Source organism: Doryrhamphus excisus, chromosome 4 (genome assembly GCF_030265055.1).
Source record: "Doryrhamphus excisus isolate RoL2022-K1 chromosome 4, RoL_Dexc_1.0, whole genome shotgun sequence".
Lineage (NCBI taxonomy): Eukaryota > Metazoa > Chordata > Actinopteri > Syngnathiformes > Syngnathidae > Doryrhamphus > Doryrhamphus excisus.
Window position 1 is genome coordinate 13,484,219 of NC_080469.1, and position 27,913 is coordinate 13,512,131.

A 27,913-nucleotide genomic window follows, 5' to 3' on the forward strand; every position below is an offset into this window, starting at 1 on the left:
ACCATCTCTGGGTTTATTTATAATAATAAACAAATGTGCTTCATAGTTTATTTTATGGAAATTATTATTTTTTTAATTCATACCTAAACTGTTAGAATCAACCAAAAGAGAATTCATATTTCTGAAGCTGAAGTAGTTTTAAAAAAATGTATCTGCTTAATGTGAACAGGAATATAGTAAATCATTTTAATAGTATTTTTACATATTTTTTGTCATAAAAGTGAAATGTGAGTTGTTGTTGAAGAATCCTTTAAGGGTTAACGTTATTGTCGCTTGCAGTAATATACAAGAACATCATGCTAATGAAGGTTGTGTGGAATCTGTAGCCAATCACCTTCCCAGCGACCGTGACCAGACTGGAGCATACCAAGTGGGGCAGGATGCATGAAGGAGGGGGGGTGACTCTCCAGTAGCTTAACAAAGCCCCAATATGACACCACAGATGAAGGGAAATCATCTCTGCCATCTGTTCCTTCTGTTCCATGTAGTCTGTGGGTGAATGGAACGATGGAACGTGTCCAGCTGTGGTAGCCTCCTCTTCCTCCTCCTCCTCCTCTTCGCCGTCTTCCCTCCACTAGAGCGCAGACAAAGCCACGAGAGAGAGAGAGAGAGAGAGAGGAGAGGAGGGAAGAAATATCTAGCTGACTCTGTCGCCTGGACGACCAGCTAAAGATGAACGCAGGAAAGAGAGGAGCACAAAAGACGAGAAAAACAAGTCTTTATTTCGTACCGGGATTCACTGAGTGAGTGTAGTGTAAGTGTATGTGTGTATGTGACAACTATATAGACGCAGTAAAGCCTCATTCTACCAAAACACGAGATGACATTGGGGACCCAGAAGGCCTGAGTGACCCCCGCTTGGCACCTCCACCTGTGAGCCTCCAGACAGCTTCAGGTAAGCCACCCCTACTATAGTACTATGTTGCTCGAGGCAGAGAAGTGACTTCATAGCTCTTTAACAAATGGCTGCAAAAAAGGTTTTATAAGTGGACTTGGAGGACAGAGTAGCTTGCTTAGTGGAGTTGCCTCATGCATTATTTTATGAATTATGCTGCATGCGGTGACTATGCTCTCCTTAAGACTTGTTGGAAGTGTTAAGTGTTTTAAATTTGGATTTATCTTTACTTTTTAGAACTTTAAGTGCACCTTAAAGAAGACCTCAAATACTGTTTACATGACAATAATTAATGTGGATATACTATAATAGTACAGGAAGAAGGCCAATAATTACCAATATAGTGGTGATTTTAAAAGAGATAAAATAGGACTTACTACATTTTTGCCATGTATTGGACGGCAGGGGAGGGCAGACCTGGTAGACCCAAGTGTATGTTGAGTGAACAAGGATATTGAGTCTGAAAGGTGGTGTTCCAACCACAGAGGGATCACTCTCCTCCCTGGGAACGTATACAACCATTAGCCAAACGGTTATAGGGGGTCCAACATGGTCTTCATCCTGGACCGTGTCCCTCATGGTGTCCAGTGGGAGGGTGCTGTTTGATTTACTGGTCAGTCATTGTTCCTCCCTGGGGAGGGAGGAGGAGGAACAAAATGGAATCATGGATGGATATTATGACATAATATAGGATAATTCGAGACTCAGAATTATCAATAGGTGTGAATGGTTGTTTTCTCCAGCTCAACTGTGAGCTTGATGACGACAAGCGATATTGGAAATGGATGCATAACATAATATTCATTCATTCATTTTCTACCGCTTTTCCTCACGAGGGTCGTGGGGGTGCTGGAGCCTATCCCAGCTTTCTTTCGGCGAGAGGCGGGGTCACCAATCACAGGGCACTTATAGACAAACAACCATTCACACTCACATTCTTACCTGTGGACAATTTGGAGTGGACAATTAACCTAGCATGTTTTTGGAATGTGGGAGGAAACCGGAGTACCCGGAGAAAACCCACGCATACATGGGGAGAACATGCAAACTCCACACAGAGATGGCCGAGGGTGGAATTGAACCCTGGTCTCCTAGCTGTGAGGTCTGCGCGCTAACCATTCGACCGCCGTGCCGCCCGCATAACATAATATATGACATAATAATAAAACCAACAGTCTTTGTGGTCTTGCTGATGATGTACTCCCAATGGTGGCAAGCAGTGAAGACATCTAGTTAAAGCAAGCTCCACATTGTTAACTTTACAGCTGCACACCGCAGGATGTGCATCACCTTCCCTCCTCACGTGCACACACTAGCTACAGCACAACAGACACAGCACAAGTAATGCACACTGTCTGCAGAGTCCTTCTGTCATAATGTGACCCTTAGGCTTCAACGGTCTACCCACTGGTGATACACTTTCTAATACTACTTTTGATGCTGCTGGACACTGAAATGGAACTGCTAGGAAGAGATGACATTCCAAGGCATGTTGACAAGCAGAAAGTGTGATTTCTTTGCACAGATGGTGAAATATTGCTTGTGTGTGTGATCAGTCATCCATCTCCTCTGGCTTCTCTTTTATCTTTTATCATCCGGCCTACCGTATGTATGCGCTGCTCCTCTCTTCTTGCTGATGAAATGAAAAGGAAAATCATTTCAACTCGAAAAGATATTCAAATCATCCATTACGTACAAATGAAAACTAATGTTGTTAAAGTATTATATATATCTTTAAATATTTGTATTTATTATACTATATATTTAATGACATTGCATTATTTATTTTAGTACTTTATTTAAAAAAAAGTGTGCCTTATAACAAAAAAAGCCCCATGTTTGAGTCTCCTTTCCAACACAGATACTGGCCTGCTTATGCTGGCATGCAAATCATAAGAATAGTCTTTATCCTATCATCTTGACCTTAAATCATACAAAGGTTTCACTGGAATGAGCGGAATAAAAATCAATAGCACACTGCTCTCGCTTTCCCTTGCAAGCTGCGTTGTGTGCAAATGAGGCGCAAGATGGAACCCGTTAGTCTATTAGTCATAAGCTGCCTGACGAAAATAGTTTATTGTAATATTCTACTGGCTTTTATCAATAATGAGACAAGTGCGATGATTGAATTTTCCACAGAGCTGCAGAAAGTCTCCCTGCAGGTGATAATGTTTTTGTACGAGCGAGGAGAATTCAATCACAGACTCCTCAGCTGCATGTGATTGGCATGCTAGAACAGGCAAAGCAAGAAAGGCGTCCATGTTGCCCTTTGTCCCTGCAGGTGCCAACCATGGATGATGATGAGCCGCTTTTGTTTCACACAGTCTGTGAAGAAGATGATGAAGAGCAGGGGCAGGAGGTGGAGGTTGGAGTGAGGCATGCTGAGGTGCTATGTGGGCCGTGGAGGGCGGTGGCCTGGGTGTACACGCAGCCCTGGGTGAGCGGGGTGGTTTTAGCCGGGTTTGTCCTCCTCCCTTGCACCTTGTTTGCCTTCATGCTCTTCTACTGCCCTCCTCTGGACATTGACCTCTCCTACAGTGCCTTCGAGGTCCATAGTCACTTCTCAGCGGAGCGTTTCGATGCCCTCACCATAGCTGTGAAGACCCAGCTTGGCTCCTGGGATAGACGTAGGAGAGATGTGGATAGTGAGAGTGAGTACCTGCAGGAGATACTCATGGACAAGCTGCACACACAGGACGAGGCCTCCAGGTCAGGAGATGTTTTGACCTTTAGAGGAGATGAGGGATTTCTTCGGAGGCGCCGCTCTGCTCCAAACTACTACCTCCAGAGTCAAGCTCTGTGGAGCATCGAGTTAGTGTTTGTTGCTCAGGGTGACGGAGACCACAACATCTTCACCCCGGAGCGCCTGAAGACCATCCATGACGTGGAACGATTAATCATGCAGCACCCGCAGTTCCATCAGTTCTGCTGGAAGCCAATGGAGGTGTTGAGGGACCTCCCACTGGGACCATCCTTCTGCTCGCCGCCCAGTTCGCTTCTGTCTTACCTCTACCCCAGCAAGCGAGGAGGGAAAATCTACTATGATGGCATGGGTCCAGATCTAGCTGATGTCCAAGGTAAAAACACTGCCTAAGATTGCATTAATAACTAACTAAATAAATAAAAATAAATAAATAAAAATAAATAACCCCCATTCCCCTCCATGTCCCCTTTCTTTGCAGGTTCCTTGAGCCTGGCTATCACGCACCCTCAGTTCTACTGGTACGTGGATGAGAGGCTCTCCCCCGAGCACCTCTCCTCCTCTCTACTGCGAAGCGAAATCCACTTTGGAGCCCCGCTGCCGACATACAACTCCCTGCAGGATCGAGCCGATGAGCAGCGGAGCCACTTTAAGAACTTTGTGGTTCAATACGCAGACATCCTGGCCAAGCAGTCCACCAGGTCAGAAGAGGGTGTATCATTACCATGATGTCCTTCCTCTCACATTGCATTGTTGGTCTCTCAGCCAGGTGAAGGTTCTCTACGGGGGGACGGAGCTATTTGACCATGAAGTGAGACACACTTTCAGGAATGATATGACGCTGGCTGTCATCAGTGGAGCCTGCATTACTGTGCTGGTCTACATCCTGACCTCCTTCTCTGGTAACATCTACAGTATATCATTCATATTCATTTGCCAGTTTGCCATTTGTTTACGTGACAATAGCATTTTTGGGCATGAAAAGCAATAATGGCAGAACACTGTTCATTGCATCCTCGAATCAATCCAATGTAGGTGAAGTACTTCAATATACAGTAGATCAGGGGTGCTCACACTTTTTCAGCATGCGAGCTACTTTTAAAATGACCGAGTCAAAATGATCTACCCACTACAAAAATGCAAAACATCTATTTATTTTCAAATGTATTGAGGATTATTTGTACGTACAATGTATGTTGATGTACCTTACATAACCAAATGAGCCAATATTGCAAAACACACATAATTAACTATTAACATTTTTTGTAATTACCTGAGTTTACTTTGATGACTTGCACTGAATTGAATCAGCCAGGGATGCATAGTCCGGACAGTAGCTGCTGATAGCCAGGTTAGCCAGGCAAACGCACTTCGAAAAAGACATTGTGAAAAAAAAAGTCCACCTCCCATTCCGTATGGAAGTGATATGTTTTTGCCTTTTTACTTGGTCCAGCTACTTCACTCATTTTAGTGACCATAAACTTTAGCGAGGGCTTAAAATCTGCCGCAATTCGCCGACTAGCTTAGCACTTTGCATCGTTGTTTACGCATGAGCGGTGACCTAAAGGTCTAAATTCAGTTGTCATCTGACTGGTTGTCCTGTATGTCAATCAAGTAACGGGGATGGATGATAGGCTGACATCGTAAGTTCTGCTGCACTTAGAGACGTTGTTTGATTTGATTGGTCACCCGAAGGGCAACATTCAGTTGTCATCTGAATGGCTGCCCTGTATATCAATCAAGTGACGGCATTGATGCTAGGATGATATTTTTTTAATGTCACGCCGCGATCGACCAGTACCACCTCCGCGATCGACCGGTAGATCGCGATCGACTTAATGAGCACCCCTGCAGTAGATCTTTGCAGGACACATCACTGTAGTAGGGCACTGGGGTGTGGGAGTGAAAAGAAGAAAAGCTGTGACTCACCTGGAGAGTACCAGTCAACCTTTGATCAAAACCTCTGATATAAACTATAAACAATCTGGTTGCATGCAAATGTTGTAAAGCCAGCAAACAAAGCTAAATGTGTTGGTGAATGCATCCCATTGTCTATTGTCAATATACATTTCCAACAGTTAATGTGGTGTGTTTATTTGGTGTTTTCTCCTCTCTCTAGTGTTTCTGACTTTCTTCGGACTGGCCAGCATTGGGCTGAGTTGCCTGATGGCTCTCTTCTTGTACCACGTTGTGTTTGGTGTGAGATACCTGGGTATTCTCAATGGAGTGGCAGCCTTTGTCATCATTGGAATCGGTATGAGGAAATCATGAGTGTTTTATGAGTCATTGGGAAATAAATGACATGAAATGATACCTTGTGATTTTTTTCTTTTCTCAGGAGTGGATGATGTATTTGTGTTCATCAGCACCTTCAGACAGGCCGCTCATCTTCATCATCCTCAGCAGCGTATGGTGTATACTGTCAAAACAGCCGGTCGAGCCACTTTCCTCACCTCCTTCACAACAGCAGCCGCCTACGCTGCCAATGCCTTCTCCAAGGTAATCACAAGAGATACATTGAATGGTTCCCTGTCTCTGTATGAATGAAAGTGCCTCTCTTAGCAGACTGAAGGTTTTAAGGTTCTTTACACAGATCCCAGCCGTGCACGACTTTGGCCTATTCATGGCTCTTATTGTCAGTTGCTGCTGGATTTGGGTTTGTGTGCTGATGCCAGCCGCCCTGTGTATCTGGACACAGTGTGTGGAGCCTCATGAGCACGCCTGGTTGCACCGGTGAGGCTGCACATCCCATCTCTTGAGGGAAAATTGTGTTTGTGCATGCCGTGCAACACCGAACTTGGAGATCTAATCCCCTCAGCTGTCTCTCTCCCTAAAGCATCTCTTCACTCACAAGTTGGAAGTCGTTTCGGGGCCTGTCAGCGAGCTACAGCCCTTTGTCGGATGAGGATGACGACGTGGCGCTTCTGTCAGTGGAGATGGAGCCAGGTGAGATTATTATCGGAAATGGGGTTGTAAAACGCCGGCATGCAGGCACCCACAAAGCCCCTATCGTCTGTGTCTTGAGCCAGGTTCCCTTGAGGCAGACAGAGACGCGGCCATTCTGTCCCTTTCAATGGAGACACCCCTCAACCCTGCAGGCCACCAGGAGTTGGGGGTGGTCAGCACAAAGCTTCAGTGGGCCCTCAAGCATTTGGTGGGCCAGCCAGCTGTGGAGAGGAGGAAAACTATTCTAGGTAAGATGTCACCCTTACATGCCACGAAGAAATTGGGTCTCATTAAAAATCTTTTCAGTGATCAGCACCTAAAATGCCAAGGAAGATAAGTCTAGACAAGAGCTTTTAAGAGCAGTTAGAACGTTGTATTCTTGTATTAAACGATGTCAAAGTTTCAGATAATAAGGTTTGTGCATTTGTGAAGTGAGTCCTGAAAGAAGTTTGGGATGGCTCAAAATGCTCAGATTCAGAGGGTGTTGTAAAACTGGAGGTTTGTGATGCCACACATAGACAGGCTTCCTTATGTGGGCGTGCGCTGTAGGCCAGATACTCTCTCTGCCCTCCCCCAACCTCTGTAAGCAATCAACCAATTCCAGCAGCACTATGATTCTCTTCCAGGTGTCTTCCTTCTGGTTCTGCTCCTATCTGCTGGTTGTTGCTGTCTGTTGAGGCCAGCCTCTCACGCCCCCTTACTGTTCCGTCCGGATACCAACCTTCAGACTCTGCTGGCTCTGAGGAGCAACCTGAGCGGTCAAGGCATCTCCTGTCACATGTGCTCAGGTGAGGACTCTCATTACTTACTGGAAAACTCAAACAACCCAAAGCAACAAAGTTCTTAAACAACATGGTACATTCATTCAGGTGTCTTCATGGAGAAGCCACATTCTTTGTCCTCATCAGCATTCAGGACCTCCACACATCCTCAGGACTGCCACACAAAGACCACCACTGCTCCTCTGAGCACAACAGTAGCAAACTCAAGCAACAACCAACCAGGTACATAGAATGGGGCAGATACAGTATCTCACCCCTTACATTTTAGCAACTATTTGTACTACAGAATATCGTCTCAAGTTACAATACCGTAGGAATTAAACTTTCAATGAACTTTAGAGAAGGCAGTGTACAGCTTATACAGCAGTACTTTACTGTGCACTAAGGATAATTACTGTAAAGTACTGTACATCCAAGTTTCATTTCTATGGTATCCCTTGAGAAGATATATTGAAATAAAATGTTTGTAAAAGCCATCTGCTGATGCACTGTACTGCTCTTTTTATTTTTTTAGGCTTTTTAATTACAGTCTTTATATCAAAGTTGAACCTCAGAACTTCGACAACTGTTTACCGCTTCTCCCTTAACGCCAGCACTCCTTCGCCATGGAAGCTGTGCAGTACGGAACATGACCAGGTGCCTTTATTTCAGGTCAGCAAGCACACATAAACATTGGATGTGTTGTTGGCTTTTTGTTGTTTTTAAGGCTTACTAGTATTTCATATGGGCAGGCCTTCAACCAGTCGTGGCAAAACTACACCAGAAGAATGACAGTGTGCGTTTCCAACGACTACCACCCCTCCCCCAGCTGGATGATTACATCCAGATCATGTGACCGCCGCCACAGCTGGATACCTGAGTTTTCCTTTTATGTGGCGTCATCACCTCAGCAGAACAGCAGGTTGAAACATAGCTTATATACTTAATGGAGAAATCAGTGCAATCAGTGATGTTGAGCTGCACTTTTTCCTCAAAGGAAACTGCACTTTGCACAGCATAAGCTGAGGCCACATCCCACTCGAGTGTGTGCGAGCCCACCTGGCTGTGGTATCAGTACTGTACCTGATGGACCCACACGGGGAACCTTTTATACTCCTCTTCCCGGAGGTGAGTCAGCACGAGGCACCATTAAATAGCAATGATGTTGTCATCAACTTTGTTTTCATTGTATAAGATTCCACTACTGAACCAGTGAACCCATCCAAGACGTCTGGCTTCAACCCATGCAGAGGTGGCGCTTGTGGCCTCCCGGCTGTGCGCCCTCTGGTTGACACCGGTGCCATGGTGTTTGTCGTGTTTGGCATCTTGGGAGTTAATCGGACGGAACGCAGAGACAATCACGTCATCGGCGATATTGTAAGAACAAGAACAACAACAAGATCAACAGATATTTGAACTTTTCTGATCTATCACATCTTAATGTCCGCCAACAGGGAAAGGTGATATTGGATCCAGATTTTGACATTTTCAAGGAAATGGGACATCTTTGCCAAATTTGCAAAGCAGTCAGTGCAAATAAACAACTAGTGAAGCCCGGCGGAGCACAGTGTCTTCCTTCAGGTAACAACCAACAGGAAACACATCTGTGTTCCAGTGTTATAAGTTTAAATGTCTCACAATAAGCATGATGGTCAAAATATAGCCTGACTGCTGGAATTTAGACAGTTTAAAATAGCTTTTAGTAAGATCTGCTGGGAACATGCTGTCTTTGTGTGTGTGTCGCTTTTATTCTAGTGAGCAGTGCTGTCAGAGTGTGTCTTGAAGAAGCGCTATTATGCTCTTTAGCCACGTTTTACATACAGGCTAGACCAGGGGTGTCCAAAGTGCAGACTGGGGGCAATTGGCACAATTCATATATACTAACAATCTGCTTTTCAGCTATGTCACAAAGCGAGGGGGCAGTTTTTTTCTTGAAAAGTTCTTAGCACATCTACATGTGTTGCTTTATGCAAATCAAAGTAGCCCTTGCATGCTTTCATTTTTCAGTATCTGGCCCTCGGTGGAAAAGGTTTGGACATCCCCGACTGGACTGTAACTCTGCACTTGTCAAATGTAATAGATTTCATATATCACATACAACGATGTCACATTTTTTTTCTTGTCTTTCGTCAGGTAAAAAACTGCCATCCATTCTGCCTCTCCTCCATCCGGAATGTCACTCTCTCCCCGAGCCCAACCTTCTTCCAGGCCAGCTCTCTCATGGAGCGGTAGGAATGCACGGAGGGAAGGTCCACTGGCTCTCTATGGCCTTTGAATCTGTGAGTCACCTCAACTGCCCCCAAAATGAATCCTTCCAATATCTGAGCTGACTGAACATATTGCTGCCTGTGGTCCAGACCACATACAAGGGGAAATCCTCCTTCCAGACATATTCTGACTTTCTCCAGTGGGAGACTTTCATCAAGGAACAACTCTCCATGCTGCCTCAGTCTTCATCTCTGAGACGAGGATTCCAGACCTGTGAGCACTGGAAGCAGATCTTCATGGAAATCATAGGTATGGATGTGAGGGGTGGTGTGTAAACAGAAGAAAACACGATGAAACTAAAGATGGCTTTTTCTCTTGTAGGAGTGGAGAGCGCCCTCTGGAGTCTGCTGCTCTCTTTGGGCATCTGTGTGGCGGCCGTGTCTGTTTTTACTGCACATCTTTTTCTACTTCTTCCAGTCCTTATTACTATTCTCGGTAACAAACACATGCATTCATGTCCCATCCTGTGGATCAGAGTCAGTCATGGTTGACCTTTTGTGCAGGAGTGATCTGTCTGGTGGGGGCAGTCATGTACTGGCTGGGCTGGGAAATGGGAGCGGTGGAGGCAATTTCTCTGTCCATCCTCGTGGGGTCTTCAGTGGACTACTGCCTGCACCTGGTGGAGGGATACATGCTGGCTGGGGAAGGAGCGCCCCCTACTGTAGGTCTCTGCTTGGTACGTCTCCCAATCTCCAGTCATGTGAAAAATGTTGGACAGGTAGTGTTCCATAATGCCATTGCATCCTTACATTTTTCGGTGTGTCACCCATACATACATAAAATCTTTTTTTATTTTTTTAAATCATTATTTGCGGTTTTCACCATTCACCTGGAGTCTTGGAACGTTTCCCTGCCTTATGTGTTGCTGCCGCCAATTAGAGCAACTATCTGGCTTCGGGATGGAATAAAGCCCCAAATAAAGAGGAACAACATGTCTCATTAATCAGCGCTTTGTTTGCAGGAGCCTGCAGCAGCGAGGCAGAGACGCACCATGGAGGCAGTGAACCATGTGGCCGTTGCTATAGTGTCCAGCGCCGTTACCACGGTGATCTCCACAGTCCCTCTTTTCTTCTGTGTCATTGTGCCTTTCGCCAAGTTTGGCCAGATCGTGGCCATCAACACCACCATCTCCATCTTGTTCACCCTGACCGTGACTGTGGCCATGTTGGCCAGTGTGGCCCCCGCCAGCTTCAGAAGGACCCGAGGCGACGTACTGAAGGCCGCCAGCGCCGTGCTGGTGGTCGCGACCACAGGGGGAGCTCTGTGGTGGGCCGGCAGGCGCATGGGGGCGTCAGCCTGGCCATCCATCAACATTTTAACATGATGATGTCACTTCTCTTGTAAAAATATTGAAGATGTCACATTCAAGTACAGGTGCAAAAAATTGGAGCAATCATATCCCTGCTTTTCCAACGGCGATACATATAATACACAATACGCAAATAATTGATCCACACATAAAAATGTCTATTTTTGACACATAGCTTGTTCCAACCCCTCAAAAAACTCCTTGACACTGACGGTCTCCTCTGATTTCAGATTTTAGGAGGCTATTGTCTCATTAATGTATTGTAATGGCACCTTTAAATGGCTTTATACACGTATTACCCGTTATAGTAGACATAAATAAATAAGCCTTTCCATAGCAAAACTTCATGATTGGCGGACAAATGTGTAGAGAACAGGAAGTGACGCCTGAGTTTTAGCTTGTTGTGGTTAATGGCTCCACCAGTTCTTATTAGGATTATTATGTTATTACTATTGTGCCCAATTTAAACTTGGAATAAATGCCTTTTCTTGTGTAGTTCATGTAGCCATTTTTATGCTTGAAAATGCCAAACTTAGGCCAAGAATAAGTACAATTTGTTTAAATATGCATTCAATTAGATATGATTCAAAACCTTCTCTCTTCAGTTACCATTTTTCACTAGCAACAGAAGCTAACTAGCTAAATGCACAATCCAGGATTTTACCCTAAATATGCCTCACACACTTATTAAACACGCAAAAAACATAAAATGTACATGTACTCACCTCAAAGGAAGTTTTGAGGTGGGATATTAAGAAAGTTGACTGTGAAGCTAATCCACATACAAGCACACAGGCTGCCGCCATCTTGCACTGACGTCACGTCGTACATTAGCATGTGTGACATGGACACGCTATTTGTGGGCTATGTCGTCTATACAGTATATGTAAATTTTATGTATTAAATGTACATTTCGTTCCTATCACATTTTTAGATTAATGTTGACTTAGATGGAAGGAAACGGCCCGTTTTTGGAGAGTTTTTTTTAATTATATTTGGCAAATTTGGCAAATTTCCAGGGCTGTGAATTCTGAATTGGGAATGTGTGAGGATCAAGTGTAACTTGAATGTATCATCGTGTAACACAAAAGCTTTAAGTTAGTCACTTTTGTTGTTGTTGTTGGATGGTGTGTTTGTTTGCATACATGAACATACACAAGTGTGTGTGTGTGTGTGTGTGCTCTAGACAGGGTTAATCAATCCAATAATGGCGGCAGACCAGCCTGCAAATTGGGAATTGTATAACATTTTTACAGTACAGTAAAACAACAGAGCACTCTTGTCATATAGAGGATCTATGACTAGACTTCTGTCATAAATGTAAGACTTTATGACTATATTAGCCATTTGGTAAAAGCTGCTACATTTTTCATATGACTCTTGTCCGTATTGGAGCTGATAAGATTGTTGATTATTCATAATACAGTGAAGGGGACCACTTTTATTTTTTTAATGCCCTTTAAATGTATTCATGCATATTGTATTCACGTTTATTGTATGTAACCCATTAAAAGGTTCAGAATGTTATTAAGTACTTCCACACTGGCATTAAGAGAATTACATTTATGGTAAACATATGTGAAGAATATGGTACATATATATTTTTATTGTTAAAAAAAAGACATTCAATTTGGATAGAGATGATGTGAAATACTGTCTGTAATGTCTACAGTCTGTTTAGTTGGTATGTGATGTTTGTTTTCTGTTTCTTTTTATTAATGGGACAGTTATTAAATAATTGCGGTGCAATGATGACTTCCTTTGCATTATTTATCGTCCTTGCCTTGCCAACATATGGACACCATATGTACACATTTGGTTAGTAAGAATACATAGGTGCACGTTTGTGTTGTGTTGACACTACAATAAACGGGAGAAGAGGAAGGCTTGAGCAACATAGTATATTCAACATAGACCAATAGGCTATACATAAGAAGGCATTATAGGGCTAGTCTTTATACCTTTACATTATTTATTTTACTACTCAGACAATAAATAGGCAGGCTCATTTGGTTCTTGAGAAATACTTCATTGTACCAAGAAAAAAAAGGCATTTTTCTTTCCATTGGAGTGAAATGATATTACATCAGAGGTGTAAAACACGGACACATAAGTCATATCTTTATTACCCCATGTTACAGGGCACACACAATGTTCAAGTATGCCTGAGGAACTAAATGGAGCAAAATTGGAAGAAAAAAAAAATAAAACTAACAAAAAACATTTAGAATAAGAGAGATAAAATGCATTTAAAAATAAGTGAACTGGCATTGCATTTCACAAAAATTCATATAAGCTCATGATTTTGGAACAATTCACTGTAAAGTGCTAACTGGTTCGAGCTGAGAAAAGCACATGTTCCCTTTGAAAGATCACACATACACATGACTTTACACATGGAGGTACATCCAGCAAGCAATTACCAACCAGAAGACCACTGGACCACATTTCATTGATTAGTCCTTTAATAAGATAACTGCTTCCTTATTTTCCTTTGTTAATGGTAACAATGAGGATCTTGCCACTGGTTGCCAAATACAAATGCTGGTGTTGTCATTGTACACTTCTCTCCTTGGAATTACATGCAACTGACTGACAGGGTCAAAATCTCAAGTAAAGTCCTTGCGATCCTTGAACCGAAAGGGACGATGAGGAGGGCTGAGTGATCGTGGAGGAGCGTACGCACACTCCTCCTCTTCCTGCTGACGGTGGATGTGAAGGGCTGGCCCGACAAAAGCAGGGATCTATCCAGCTGATGCCTGCCTTCCTACAGGTCCTGAGAATCCACTGGTTTCCTTGTTGTGCCATTCTTTAGCTGGCACATTTTAAAAAACATAAAAAAAACTAAAGAATTATCTGGAGGGGGCTCTGTCAATATATTTCCCCCTGCTGTCCGCCAAAGGTGGACCTTCACCCTCCCACCCCAACCCTAACCATAAAAAGGTAAAAACAAGGTGTACTGCAGAATGGCTTTACTCCTCACAGTCTGCGGGGGGAGCTAGAGCCCCTAGGAGCTGAGGTGCGGTTGGTGGTGGTGGTCTTGCGGCTGTTCTGTCGTGTCTGACTTGTGTTGGTGGCCGAAGGTTTCCGAGCATTAGGCTGGAGCCTCCCCTTGGTGCCCCTCCGGGTGCCCCTTTGCCCCGCACGGCCCCTTGCGGCCCCCACTCGTCACTTGCGTGAGTGCAGCGTGTCCTGGAACTTGGTGCTGGTGTAGCGCACGTGGAATCCCTTCTTGTTGATGGTGTCATCCGAGCGGAACTTGATCACAATGGAGTCACCGGCAGAGTAGATCTCCTCTGGAGGCTTTCGGGAGAGGACGCAAAAACAGATTCAATTAATGACTGCTCTTCTCGTCAGACATAAGACTTAAGGAGGTTGCAAAAGGAGATTAAGGAGGTTGCAAAACGTCATATTGTCCGTAAGTCATTGATCATTTGTCTAATGATTACCAAACTTTGAGAATATCTGCATTACATGTATGCTAACAAAGCATGATGAGCCCAATCCATAGGGGGTACCACAAACTTGTTGGGTGTTTCATTACATCACATGACCACAATGAAGGGAAACAATATCATCTATTTGCATTTTGATCCAGTTTTTCACCAAAATGTTCTTTCGGAAGGCTGCATGGTGGACGAGTGGTTAGCGCGCAGACCTCACAGCTAGGAGACCCGAGTTCAATCCCACCCTCGGCCATCTCTATGTGGAGTTTGCATGTACTCCCCATGCTCCAAATTGTCCATAGGTATGAATGTGAGTGTGAATGGTTGTTTTCTATATGTGCCCTGTGATTGGCTGGCAACCAGTCCAGGGTGTACCCAGACAGCTGGGCGACCCTCGTGAGGATAAATGGTAGAAAATGAATGATCTTTCTCAGTACATCAGTAATTCCCAACTGTGACCAATTGTCATCAGAGTGGTTGCCAACCTTTTAAACTAGAGGAATTTAAATATAACACTTGTACAGTTAGCGTCTAATTCATTTCTCTAGGGGACGAAAGGCTGACATACTGTACGTATGCCAGTCCTTGCCAATATAATGAGTTTTACCCTACTTGGCACTGAATTATGTCAGTTTATTTTGACCGTTTTATAAAAGGAAACTTGATTGAGGAGCTGCTCCCATGGGTGCTATGACGGTATTACGACTCCTCTAGCGGATGATTCACTGGAGCAGGCGTGAGTCGGTTATTACTTAAGAGTGTAAATGACATCAAGCTGTTCAAGCTGCAACCCGAGTGCGAACTTGTGTTGTTATTCCCTTTTGGCCTCGCTGTTCCAAGAGATGACTGATTACTTTTCGCTGACTAGTACAATGCTGATTATGACGAACTCACAGGCGACACTCCCAAACCCAGAGGAGCAGTTTACCTAACAAACGACTTGACGTCAGAGGACAGACTGACTGGAACCGACAGTCGTAATAATCTTTTACTTCCACCTATTAAAAATACAGGTATGGTTGTTCTTATTATTACCCCTGAGCCACAGTAACGTCCCAGGCGTGGAGACTTGGTGTCAGAGCCGTCAAAGAGCTCCATGTAGTCATAGCCGCAGTCTGCTTCCTCCTCGATCTCAAAGGTCTGGAAGATGAGCTCCACGCCATAGCCTTTCTCAGCAGAGATCACCCACTGACAGTCCGAGGCTCCGGGGTAGTTATTGTCCCCAAACTGGGCATGGGAGAAGAGGTCTTTGGTCTTGACCTCAGCCTTTAGGCGTCCTCCGCACTCTGTGGACGGAAAAGTTCATCTTAAATGGCACAGGTTTCGTGGACTGGTTTTGGTATTAGAAGTTATCACATACTACAGTATTAATTGGCCCTGTACCCAAGAAACCGCCCATGAATGAGACGGGAAAAGGCCGAAATGATACTGTGTCAAAGCCCAGGGCAGTGATACTGATCAAATATATAGTATAACCATGTCCAGTATCAGCCCCTGTAGCTGTCCACTCAGAGCGCGCTGCTCTGGTATCGTGCCCGTAAAACAACCAAATCAGAGAACAGCGCACGAGCGTGAACACACAATTTACACTGTTTAGATATAATACATGTAATAAACTGAAAATTTTCTGGAAACAAAATGGTCTTTAGATTAAATAGTACGTGATAATAAGCTCATGATTAAATAGTATGTGATAATAAGATCATCACATGGTTTGTCTGGTATCAGGCCCAGTATCATGCCCCCAATTGTCAGTATCAGCCTGAGACCGAAGGTCTGATACCAGACAAACCATGTGATAACCTATAAGTATCACACATATAAAGAGTGGGACCTCCAAAGTCAACATTATTTGTTCAAACTAGGGGCATCTCTCTGGCATATTTCTGGTAATAATAACATTGCATGAAAAAATATTATTTTAAATATTTTGTATTTTGTTAATATTTTGTTTGTTATGTAATATGTTCCTTTAACTGAATTTACGTCACTTTACTGTACCTGCAGAGTGGGATGCCTCAAAGCCTTTCTTCTGCACGGAGTTGTCAGAGAAAAAACGGATGAAGAGCTTATTCCCGCTAGATGTGATGGGCGGCGGCTTCTTAGTACCGCAGAAGCGGCCGAGAGTTTGAGCTTTTCCATCTTTGCCGTCGTAGATTTCGATGTGATCGTAAGCACACTCCAGATGAGCCTCCATGTCAATCTCATTAAACGCCTAACGTAGAGGTAGATTGTGAGAGAGAACACAGCATGACAAAATCAGTACGTAGAAACTTTGTGTTATGAGTTCTAAGAAGAATAATATGTAACATACTATTTTGATGCGGTGACCAGGCGTGGTTGTCAGGGCCCAGGTGCATGCCTTCTTGCTGGGATATTTATCTGGCCAGTTGGGACTAGTGATGGTGCCGCTCACACTGGTCACTGTGTGATCACAGCCAGCTGCAAAAACACATCATGTGTGTATTTGCAATATGAAGAGAAAATCATTGTGAAGATCAGCTGGGGAAGACATATTTCTGGCAATATACCCTCTTTGCAGTCATGCTTGTTCTCGTGCAGCACAAAGCCACTCCGGCACTGACAGCTGTAGCTTCCAAAGGTGTTGACACATTCATGTTGACAGCCGCCGTTCTCCTTGGAGCACTCATCTTTGTCTGAGGGAGTGCAAAAGCAGACAAACTCGGTGACGAATGTCGCAGAGGAGTGACAGGTGACAGCTGAAAAGGGACTGGATGACTCACCTGAGAAGAACTGTGCTTTGAAGCCCTTTTTGGACACGGTGTTATCCGATTTGAACTCAATGCGCATGTTGTTATACTGGGAGGTGATTGCTTCGGGTTTTTCGGCGCCACAGAACTTCCCGTGTAGTCTTGAATCTGCGGACAGTCCACTGCGCACCTCCACGTAGTCATACTTACACACCTGAGATGGGGAAAGAAAGATCGGTCAAGTTGATGCAATGCTATTTTTTGATATCTTCAATGATGGGACATAAGGATGTAGCAAGGTAACAAAAAGAAAACAGAACAAACCCACCCCGCGGCGATTCATAAAAACCCCAGTGCTCACGTCATTGCCCTCAGTCTCGAAGACATCAAAGAGCAGAGTGATGCGGTACTGTGTGGGGGCAACCAGCTGCCAGATGCAGTTCTTGTTAGGTGGGTACTCTCTAGGCCAACCTGGACTGGTGATGGACCCGTTCAACTTGGTGATGAAGCCTCCGCAAGCAGCTGCACAAATGAGACAAAGACAAAATGTGACAAGTAATGCTAAGAGTCCACTGGGCTGGCGCTAGTTGGTGCCAGTTTGTGCCAATGCAATTTGCTGTGGTGCCTAGTGTCGCCAATAAGGTGCCTCGTGGCATGCAGTGGCTCAAACTGCCTCCCAATTGGCTCATGGTAGCCTGTAACGGCGGAAAAAATTGAGTTTGGCGGTGAGAAAAGTTCAAAATCTTTGTGTCTACCAAGTAGAACCAAATGTCACAAACAATCTGCCTATTGGAATCCACTGGAATGTAATGGTGCAAACAATCCGCTAATTGGAATCCACTGGAATGTAATGGCGCGAGCCAAGTTGCACCAATAATGCTAGGAGTCCACTGGGCTGGCGCCAGTTGGTGCCAGTTCGCGCCAATGCAATTTGCTGTGGCGCCTAGTGTCGCCAATAAGGTGCCTAGTGGCGTTGAGTGGCTCAAACTGCCTCCCAACTGGCTCATGGTGGCCTGTAACGGCGGAAAAAATTGAGTTTGGCAGCAAGAAAATTTAAAAATGTTTAAAATCTTCGTGTCTACCAAGTATGACCAAATGTCACAAACCATCTGGCTATTGGAATCCACTGGAATGTAATGGCGCGAGCCAAGTTGCACCAATAATGCTAGGAGTCCACCGGGCTGGCACCAGTTGGTGCCAGTTCGCGCCAATGCAATTTGCTGTGGCGCCTTGTGTCGCCAATAAGGTGCCTAGTGGCATGGAGTGGCTCAAACTGCCTCCCAACTAGCTCATGGTGGCCTGTCACAACGGAAAAAATTGAGTTTGGCAGCAAGAAAATTTCAAAATGTGTAAAATCTTCGTGTCTACCAAGTACAACCAAATGTCACAAACAATCTGGCTATTGGTATCCACTGGAATGTAATGACGCGAGCCAAATTGCACCAATAATTCTAGGAGTCCACTGGGCCGGCGCCAGTTGGTGCCAGTTCGCACCAAAGATTACATATGTGATTGGCGCGTAGTGGCTCGCTTTGGCGCAAACTAGCACCAACTGGCGCCGGCCCAGTGGACTCCTTGCATTAGATACCATACCGATGTTGGCACAGATGATGCTGCAAATTTTATGCATCGCATTCCGTATTCATCCAGTGACTGTCTGGCCTGCCTTGGGTGGTTTTCGGAAAGCTTTGGATGAATTATGTAATGTCCGGTGTCCTACAACAACAGCTGCTTTGGCCACACTTTGCTATTCTTAGTAAAAAAGAATGCGCATTTGCAACATTCAATGTAAACATGGAGAAGTGGTATGCATCTATTATTGTATGAGTGCAGTTCCATTGTGAGGCACCAACTTGTTATTTTAGCATTATTTTTCTGGTGTTTTGTACAGTGATAGTGAAAAAGGTGGGAAAAAAGGTAAAAAAAAAAAAAAAGGAATAGCTATGTCCTAAGAGCCACACAACGTACCCTCACAGCTGCGCTTGTCAGCAGCCAGCTCATAGCCGGGGTCACAGGCACACTTGTAGCTGCCTAGCGTGTTGACACAGCGTTGCTCACAGCGACCGTTGTCCGGCTTGGAGCACTCATCCATCTCTGAAACACAAAGATATGTTAGGAGCCTTTTAGGTGGGCCCCCGGTTCCATGGTGTGTTCCAAGCAAGGAACCAAGTGAAGCAATATATACTGTACATATGTATAGCTCTGTGATTTTGAATGATAATGACAAACACATTACTTCTTACAAACACGTGCATGAAATTCCCTCCAGAGTTAAAAACCTGTAAACTCCGACCTTTGAAGAAGTTGGCTGCAAATCCGGCTTTGTTGACGGAGCCATCTGAAACAAATTTCATCCACAGCTGGTTGGAGCTGGTTTTGATGTCATCTGGTTTGTCGTAGCCACAGAAGCGCCCCAGCAGAGGGCTGTTCTCAGAGTTGCCATCACGCACCTCCAGGTAGTCGTATGCGCAACTGTCATGTCTCTCAATCTGAATCATGGCAAAAAGAGGGGTTTTTTCAGAATCTGAAGCTGTGACGCAACATTTAGGAGACAGCATGCATTAAAGTGTGCCAGGGTGAGGTCTTACTTCAAAGGACTGGAAGGTGAGGCCTACGTGGTAGCCCTGAGCTACTGTAACCTTCCATACACATGCTTTGTTGGGCCTGTAGTCATCAGGGTAGTTGGGAGATTGGATTTGGCCACTGTCCTTCTTTACTTCGCCACCACAGATGGCTGCACGTGACAGGAAGCAAAGAATTAAAAACTTCCTTAACACCAAAATGAACAGCCCGTGTCTTAAGAAAATACAACGTGTGCACACTGATCGGATTTTGGCTGTGTGGATTAGCTGAAAGACCTCCATGAACGCACTCACCCAAGCCTGTGCATAGCCTGGAAACAATGGGGCTGATTCTGAGGTCTGGCCAAAATCTGATTAATGCAGCATAAAAGTGGCTGACACATCAGCAGTGTGGATGCCAGAAATGGAGAATATTATTGCAGCTTGGGACGCACGTTGCCGGATGTGTGAGTTCACTCAGCTGACTGACATTCTGGACTAAGGGGACAGGGATGTTGGGAATAGGTGCTCACCTTCATAAACGGCAGAGAAACCTTTTCCAACCCAGTTGCTGCTGCTGCGAAACTCAATCCAAAGCCGGCTGTCGGTGGAGATGATTGGCTCCGGCAGTTTATCGCCACAAAATCGGCCTGCGTGACAAACAAATGCAGGTTTCATACAATTTGAGGAGTTCAGAACTTTGAAACAACTTACAAGTTAACCATTGCGATTATTGGTAGATACATAACAGTACTATTAAACATCAGTATATCCCACTGAGGGAACACTGATTGATTAACAACTTGTGCAATAAATTCAGGTTGTCGATAGTCATGTACTTCTAAATGCATACTACTATTATGACTATTTGTACTACCAAGTGACGCTTCTCTAGCTTGATGACCTTGATGACGCCCCTACGCCCTCACCAAGAAAGGAGCCTTCACATTGCTCACATAGCTATGCAAGTGTTGCTAACTTTTGCATCCTCTTCCACTCCTAAATGTTATATTGTTGTATGCGATATATGACATCTACTATGTGGCATCGGTGCAGAATAAAATGTATGGATCCCCCGTACATTCCGTGTCGCCATTTGCAACCCTACAAATTTGCTGATTTTCAGGCAAACAATTAAAAAAAAAATCTCAGAAAATAGGCATCACATCTCATGTACTTTAAGTTGGTGATCACTTATAAATACACAAAAATACACATAAATGGACAACATAAATGGCTCAGGCCACAATTTTTACATGTTTATGTCTTTAGTGTTGAGATGATTCACTTGTTCTACCGTCCTTTAATGCACCATAATTGCATGCTGCAATGCACAAGTGAAACATATATACTGTATAATGTTTCCCCCAATGCTGCCGCAGCTCAATAATGGTGGCAACAGTGATGAGAGGGTTTGGGGAGTGGATGGTGGAGGTGAGCTGCGTGTCAAAAATAGACATTTTTGTGGTTGTCTCAATTTCTCACGTTACTCGCTTTACTGTCGGTGACAGGGGTGGACATTTAAACTACAGACATACAAAATGGCATGTTGTGTGTCTAAGCATGCTAAGCATGCTTCAAATACACTATTGTGGAACTTAAGACTTATCTAAGATTTTTAAAAAGTGTTGATAATGGTAATATTGCATAATGCTGCAACCCTGTCATATATAGAAAAATGTCTGTGATTGGCTGGCGACCAGTCCAGGGTGTACCTCGCCTCTTGCCCGAAGACAGCTGAGATAGGCTCCAGCATGCCCGCAGTACAGAAAATTGATGGATAACTGTAATATAATGTGACCGTTAAAGTGGGCTATCAAAAAATAAAAAAATGTGTTTCTTGGGGCTGCATGGTGGTCGAGCGGTTAGCACACAGGCATCACAGCTATTTCAATTCCACCCTCAGCCATGTCTCTGTGGAGTTTGCATGTTCTCCTCGTGCATGCGTGGGTTTTCTCCGGGTACTCCGGTTTCCTCCCACATTCCAAAAACATGCTAGGTTAATTGGCAACTGTCTATATGTGCCCTGTGATTGGCTGGCGATCAGTCCAGGGTGTACCCCGCCTCACGCCAGCGGCAATAGCAGCGGGGATAGGCTCCAGCACCCCTGTGACCCTCGTGAGGATAAGCGGTAGAAAATGAATGAATGAATGACTATATTTCTTGACGGAAAATTGACTGATCAGTTCTTGAGTTATACCTTTGAGTGGCGCCTTCCTCCAGTATCCATCCCTGATTTCCACATGGTCATACCAGCACAGGTGACTCCGATACAGATCCATGGAGGTGAAGTTCAGAATGATCTTTAAAATCAAAAGAGGGTGATTAGCGACACTTGACAGCACAAAGTTCAAAGCCTTTAAGAAAAAACCCGAACAACGCATCAACATTTTCCATATGCTCACCTTTTCTCCTGGTGTGACGGATATTCTCCAGATGCAGTGCATGTAGGCCGAGTATCCATTCGGGAAACCAGGGGAGGAAAAGTTCCCACTGCTATCCTGCAGACTGTCCCCACATCCTGTTCATAGAGACACATAACACACAAAGATCTGCACGTTAAATTAGTCCCAGGCTGAAACACCTCAGCCCACAACTTAAAACAATATAGGCAAACACCTCAGAGGTTACAGACACATATGTTTGAATTATAACGCCAATGTTTGGTATGCTGAAATCACATATGCTGGTGTACCCGCCCCTCCTCCTCCAAAAGTCCAGATGATGATCTCACAATTGAACATGACAATGTGAGACACTGTTCTCAAAGCATCCTCTGAAAATAAACCTGTCCTTCTATAAATAACCAAGCTCTCTTCAGGATGTGATACATTATGTACGTGATGCCAGGGAAAACCTGCCCTTGTTTAACTGGCAAAATGCAGTATGCAAAGACTTGATGTTGATGGAGGGAAAAGGGGGGCCTCAAGCCAACAAGGGAGGAAAATGTATTACATTAGGAGACATTATGGGGAGTTGATTTATATCTTAGGCTGTGAGCCCCTGTCATTATTGCGCCCATGTTATCTTAACCCCCAGTTTCATTTAGCAGGAGAAATGAAAACATCTCCCGAACTGTTTACGTTAAAGACTTTCCTCGAGAGTGTGTAAGCAGTGAAACAAGGAACCCCCCCTTGTGATGAGTTGTGGGCAATAATTTTTGGCAGTCTCCTTGATGTTAAACCATTAACGGGCATTTGGGCACACACGGGGATGACAAACATTCCCAGGAATGCGGCACGAATGAGAGATCCACAAATGTGGAAATCTTTTTTTTTTTTTCCCTTGGAACACATCGACTCACTGCTTCACCCCCCCACAATGTGTGCCACATCACAGTGTTTCTTCCGCCAACACAGTCTTAGAGGACGATGACTGCGAGATAATACAGATGTGTATCCAGTCCGTATATAGATCCATTTAAGGTTAAAACCGCCAGCTCAAGTCTTGATGATAAAGCCTCAGCAGCTGGTTCAACTTTGCAAGCCATCAGTGTTTGACAGCTCCGCTACCCTGACCTGACCTATAATTAACTGCATGACATCAAATCTTATTCAGCAGAGGTCTGTTCCTAATGTACAAACGTTAATACTATCAATTCTGTTTATATGATACAACTCAAAATCATCTCTATGAGTGTAAACAGTGTTTCACAAAAGGCTGTTTTCTTATGTAACACTCCTTTGTGTGTTAACAGTTTACATTGGATGAAGTCCGATGCGAGAACGTCCTCTCGTGATCTCTCGTGTGATGAAACGACAAAGTTCCTGTCACTGGGTAGTGTTTAAACTTCGCTCGACTTGGGAGCCTGGGACATTGTAGCCAAGGAGCCACACCACATCAATAGTAGATGATTGGCTATTCCCACTTGGCTATGAGCTGCATCAAGGGAAAGCAGGACAACTGCAGATCTCTCACATGTGTGCAAAAATAGACAGGGGGAAAAAAAAACAACCCAAAGCAGACAGGATCTGCCATTTTGGTCTTACTTGAGCATTTGTAGAGTTTCCGTGCCTGTGCGATATCCCCTTTGCTAAGTCTGGTTCTCTGGCCAATGGGCGGTCGCACACCATTCACATCATAGCGTGGCAGGATGGTGTCCAGGAAGATGCCCCTGTGATGTACAGAGAGGGAGAGAAAAGTTAGCGTCACAAGAACCCTAGGAGCTTGCTCTAAAGTGTGTTTAGTAAGATTCTGAGAGAAAAATAAAACCTTTTTTACTGTTACTCAAAAAGTCTTAGCGGTTTTAAAATGCCATAACCTTCTATCTGCTAAAATAACGCGTATACAGTCATGAACCGAATTTTAAAACAGTCAGTATGAGTAAGGGCCTTCATTTTGGGTGCAGGATCGACCTTTGTATCTTCATGTGGGTGACATTTTATCACACAACCTTCAGGATATTTTAAGAAATTGCCATCAGGTGGTCATTGCAGTGTGGAAAATGACGAGAAAGACACATTTTGGAGCAGAATTTGACTCTTTACAGCTATAGTTTTAAACATTTGATAATGTTTAATGCAGTTTTCACATCACAGACTGTTTGTCTTTTGCTCCTCTTTCTTTGTACTTTGATGCTCTCCTTATAATACATCAGCATAAAATGTCTAAATAGCGTATTATATATCGTGCCCTCTGCCTACTTGGCCATGACTGCAAATTGTCAATAGTTTCTCTGACATTGTGTGTATGTGTATGTGCATGCACACTAAGGGCATGTGCCTGTGCACGAGGTGGGAGTCAGTCATTAACGGCACTCCCCCGTTTCAGGCAGAACAATCAATGTCATTCATTTTACCCTGGTTTGTTCGGGAATATATAAAAGAGTCTATAACTGCTACAAATGTTTGCCAATAGCCTGCACGGGTGTAGTGATGTTCAATTTGCTGGAATATGTTTGGATATTAAAGTGCACACTGGAACACTATACTTTCTATCCATACATCTTGATTAATGTAAATGTTAACATTTGTGGATTTTCATAATGCAAGGGAGCAGCATAGAGTACATTGAATGGTTACTATAATTGTATGTTTTCTTTTTTTCCTTTAACCTTTCCATTTTCTACTTTTACACAGTTTAGTATGTGGATTTTATTCATGTAACGCTGGGTTTATACTGTATCGATTTATGACTTATTCACTACCTTGTCTTTCTCTCACCTCACTCCTTTGTTCACGCGGAAAAGTGGGTAGTCATCACATTCCTGTCTTACACATCCTAACGTATTTTTGCCTTGAATCAACATGCACAACCACACCTATGATCATTAATGAGCGGGATATAAGTAGGAGAAAGGGGAAAATCAAGGACTTTCCTCATATCGACACATATTATACACGTGACTATGCACAGATTGTATGTTTTTCTCTGGTCAACGTCTTTTTAAAAATCCAACAGTAGTGACAGGGGCAGCATACGTCACATCATAATTCAAAATCTAAAATGACAGCCATCATTCCCAAAAGGTCACATATTTGGCTTCAGAGAACAGTAAGTCTAGAAAGACTATTTTCACACTGCTGTCTCACTTGACACTTTGCTAGTTTCTCATCTCCATTTTCATCCAACTATTGGCGAGCAGTGGCCTGGTTCCCATGGTGACATGCCTATCAATGCCAGGCATGTGCAAACACTGCAGCCTGAGCTAACAGTTTTAGACTGTGCCTGCTCGTCTTTAAGCCTCACAAGCAAAAACTCCACTCTAACCAGTGTCACAGAAGACAAAGGGCACACTGGCAAGTCTCTATTTGACTTGGCACTCTTCAATGGACTGATCCGAAAAAACATTTCGGGGTAAAGAACTCCATCTTGGGGATGCAGCCATACGCACACCAGACCAAACCATGGGGATGAGCCCTACTTGTCCCAAGGAGACAGCAAAACAGTAAGACAAAGCGTGAAATCCTCCAAACTGCCATAGTAAAAAGTACTGGCTTCCCACGGTGATTTACTGTACAACACAGCGCAAACACACACGCTAATAATGGAGTAACAAAGGCAGACTCTGGCACAGGTGAATCAGCCAATCAGCACCGTGGAAAATGTGCTTGGATTGACTTGTGAAAAGCTAACAGGAGCCTGTTGTCTTCAAATAGAGCGATGTGAAACATTCCTTAGCAGCGGCAGCCATTCCTCTCATGTCTTTACCGATCAACATAAAGCCACACAAATCCACAAATTAAGACAGCAACAGAGCTGGAGTGAAAGCAGAACGGGAGAGATTATCTACCTAACATACTTCAGGGCTATGCCATTGTGTCCAAAGTTGCCACAGACTTTGGAGATCATGAGGTTAAATCCAGATTTTGACCCAGTGTGACATAAATGACTGCAGGCCAATGGTGGATCAACTATTCTGCTAAACCTTTGAGTGGGAAAAAAAAGTCTTAGCAACTTATCAGCTGCAGCGGGTTTCCTTTGGGTCAACGAAAGGTCCTGCAGCCCTGAAAGCTCAGTGTTTTGTTACCCCCACCACAGAGGTTATGTTTTCATTGATAAAAAAAAAATCACAAGACTCCACAGGGTCCAATGTGCAGATCAGATAAAGTGTAGATTTACATTGTTATTAGTTTAAAGTAGGGGTTCTGTTTATTTATTTTGTTGCAACAATAAATACATCAATGCAATTTAGTTCTTAAATGCAATTAATATTAAATTCTACCATACTTGTCTATGAATATGTACTGTTTACAAATTAGTATTGCTCATCCTTGGAATGTCATTCTAGTTGGTTAATGTCTTTGTCTAATGTCTTATGTGTGCCGCAGACTGTCTAAATCAGGGGTCTCAAACTCAATTTACCTGGGGGCCACCGGAGCTAGGTTCTGGGTGAAGCATCAGGTTTTCAAAAAAACAAAAACAAAAAGCAATTATGAAAAAAAAAAACTGGAAAAAAATCAATTAAAAAAAAAACTATCTTCAATGCTTTTGCTTCTGCTATACGCTACACTTTTTCAGTACTTTGGTTCCGGTTTTCCACACCAAAATATCTGATAAAACATTCCACTGTTCTCAAATATCTTATATCTTATTTTTCTATACACAAAATGAGATAAAAATAAATAAATAAACAAATTAAGAATAAAGACAATAAATCAATCAATCAGTAATAAATAAGTAAAATAATAATAAAACAGCAAATAAGAAAAACGTAAGAAACCACATACAGTTGGTAGAGAAATAATTTTTTTCAGATTCAAATGTACAGTATTAACAATTATTTAACCTTTAACATGAACATTAATGAAACTTAACAATTTTACCCAATTAGCAAGTTAGCATCGTACTCAGTTCCATCTGGGAGCAGCGTCGTAACTTTAACATGTTTGATGAGATGCTTTATCTTGACGTGTATTTTCCGTTTTATTCCAAATAATTTCCTGCATTTATTTGTACCCAGCGTCATAAGCCTTTAGCTTCATTGCTAATCCAAAGCAAAACAGGGTAGGGTAACAGTATGGGCGGGGCAAAATCATGTTAATTGTGTCCGGTGTGCACACAGCTTTAAGCTGTCATTTCAACATTAAACTTTGGTATCAAGGTGGGGGCCTCAAACTAGCGTGTAGCGGGCCGCATTTGGCCCACGGGCCGCAAGTTTGAGACCCCTGGTCTAAATAACCTGGTACGGTATGCTCCATGACTTCACACGTCGGTTTCCAGTCGGATGTTTTGGTGGTTGTACTATGCGTAGGGTCTGGAGAGGAGCGACTGGCAAATCTGACACACAGACTGGAAGCTGTGGTGGCGGCTCACCATTCACATGGCAGCCAGGCTTAAAGCTATAACACCGCTTTAACTGTCTATTTCACAGGAACTATATTAGGAATATTATGCTGCAGGGCTGCAAGATTTGAAAACAAAATAAAAAATGAGAATAAGTGTTATTGTTCCATGTTCTTACAGTAGGGTAAAGTGCAGATAGAAAAAACAAACACAACTAAAGGGAATTTCACTTCTATTCTCAGTAAAGTGCATTCCTGACCTACACAAACGGACAGATCGGCGGCTCTGTACATTGGCACACATCCAGCCACAGTCTGTTTAGACAAAGATTCTCTCTCTTCTGCTTGGAATCTGTTTACTTGTAAGAGAACAGCAGCTGATCTGATAAAAGACCTGTGCACGGAAAGACACTGCAGAGACAATGTGGCTTTTGGATAACAAAAAAGCGTCAGAACAGCTGGTTCTCATATCAGAGTTGGGCAGTGATGATCACAGCCCTCGTTCACTCATTTTGGTATATTTTGAGTTGCGTGTGACCAGATATCAAATTACACCCACTTCTGGCTGCATGATGTCAAACCATTCTTGCT

At 43.7% G+C, this 27,913-nt stretch overlaps 2 protein-coding genes across 2 annotated transcripts in view; one reads left to right on the forward strand and one right to left on the reverse strand.

Annotated features, from left to right (window-relative positions):
- The first annotated feature begins 383 nt into the window (after positions 1 to 383).
- Positions 384 to 12,614, forward strand: disp3 (dispatched RND transporter family member 3). The gene is made up of 21 exons (XM_058070106.1): positions 384 to 895; positions 3,177 to 3,972; positions 4,078 to 4,297; positions 4,362 to 4,498; positions 5,716 to 5,850; positions 5,935 to 6,095; positions 6,190 to 6,329; positions 6,433 to 6,542; positions 6,626 to 6,790; positions 7,169 to 7,330; positions 7,412 to 7,546; positions 7,839 to 7,975; positions 8,056 to 8,225; positions 8,301 to 8,431; positions 8,499 to 8,680; positions 8,758 to 8,884; positions 9,437 to 9,582; positions 9,661 to 9,820; positions 9,893 to 10,006; positions 10,075 to 10,247; positions 10,533 to 12,614. Exons 2-21 carry the CDS (start codon positions 3,186 to 3,188, stop codon positions 10,893 to 10,895), a joined length of 3,855 nt encoding a protein of 1,284 aa, XP_057926089.1. The 5' UTR covers positions 384 to 895; positions 3,177 to 3,185; the 3' UTR covers positions 10,896 to 12,614.
- Positions 12,615 to 12,796: 182 nt separating this feature from the next.
- Positions 12,797 to 27,913, reverse strand: part of bmp1a (bone morphogenetic protein 1a) — a 33,854-nt gene continuing 18,737 nt past the window's right edge. Inside the window, exons 7-20 of the mRNA XM_058070107.1 lie at positions 23,588 to 23,712; positions 22,004 to 22,119; positions 21,799 to 21,901; positions 20,132 to 20,248; positions 19,626 to 19,771; positions 19,331 to 19,526; positions 19,006 to 19,131; positions 17,399 to 17,559; positions 17,071 to 17,251; positions 16,858 to 16,983; positions 16,641 to 16,768; positions 16,328 to 16,541; positions 15,362 to 15,612; positions 12,797 to 14,183 (exon numbers count right to left, since the gene is read on the reverse strand). Of these exons, the coding sequence (XP_057926090.1) occupies positions 14,049 to 14,183; positions 15,362 to 15,612; positions 16,328 to 16,541; positions 16,641 to 16,768; positions 16,858 to 16,983; positions 17,071 to 17,251; positions 17,399 to 17,559; positions 19,006 to 19,131; positions 19,331 to 19,526; positions 19,626 to 19,771; positions 20,132 to 20,248; positions 21,799 to 21,901; positions 22,004 to 22,119; positions 23,588 to 23,712 (2,125 nt within the window). The 3' untranslated portion in view covers positions 12,797 to 14,048. The remainder of the gene's footprint in view (positions 14,184 to 15,361; positions 15,613 to 16,327; positions 16,542 to 16,640; positions 16,769 to 16,857; positions 16,984 to 17,070; positions 17,252 to 17,398; positions 17,560 to 19,005; positions 19,132 to 19,330; positions 19,527 to 19,625; positions 19,772 to 20,131; positions 20,249 to 21,798; positions 21,902 to 22,003; positions 22,120 to 23,587; positions 23,713 to 27,913) is intronic.

Coding starts and splice junctions, on each gene's coding strand:
- disp3 (XM_058070106.1), top strand. CDS start 3,186: ATGGATGATGATGAGCCGCTTTTGTTTCACACAGTCTGTGAAGAAGAT. Junction 6,791..7,168: donor GAGGAGGAAAACTATTCTAG/GTAAGATGTCAC, acceptor ATTCTCTTCCAG/GTGTCTTCCTTCTGGTTCTG. Junction 10,007..10,074: donor AGTCCTTATTACTATTCTCG/GTAACAAACACA, acceptor CCTTTTGTGCAG/GAGTGATCTGTCTGGTGGGG.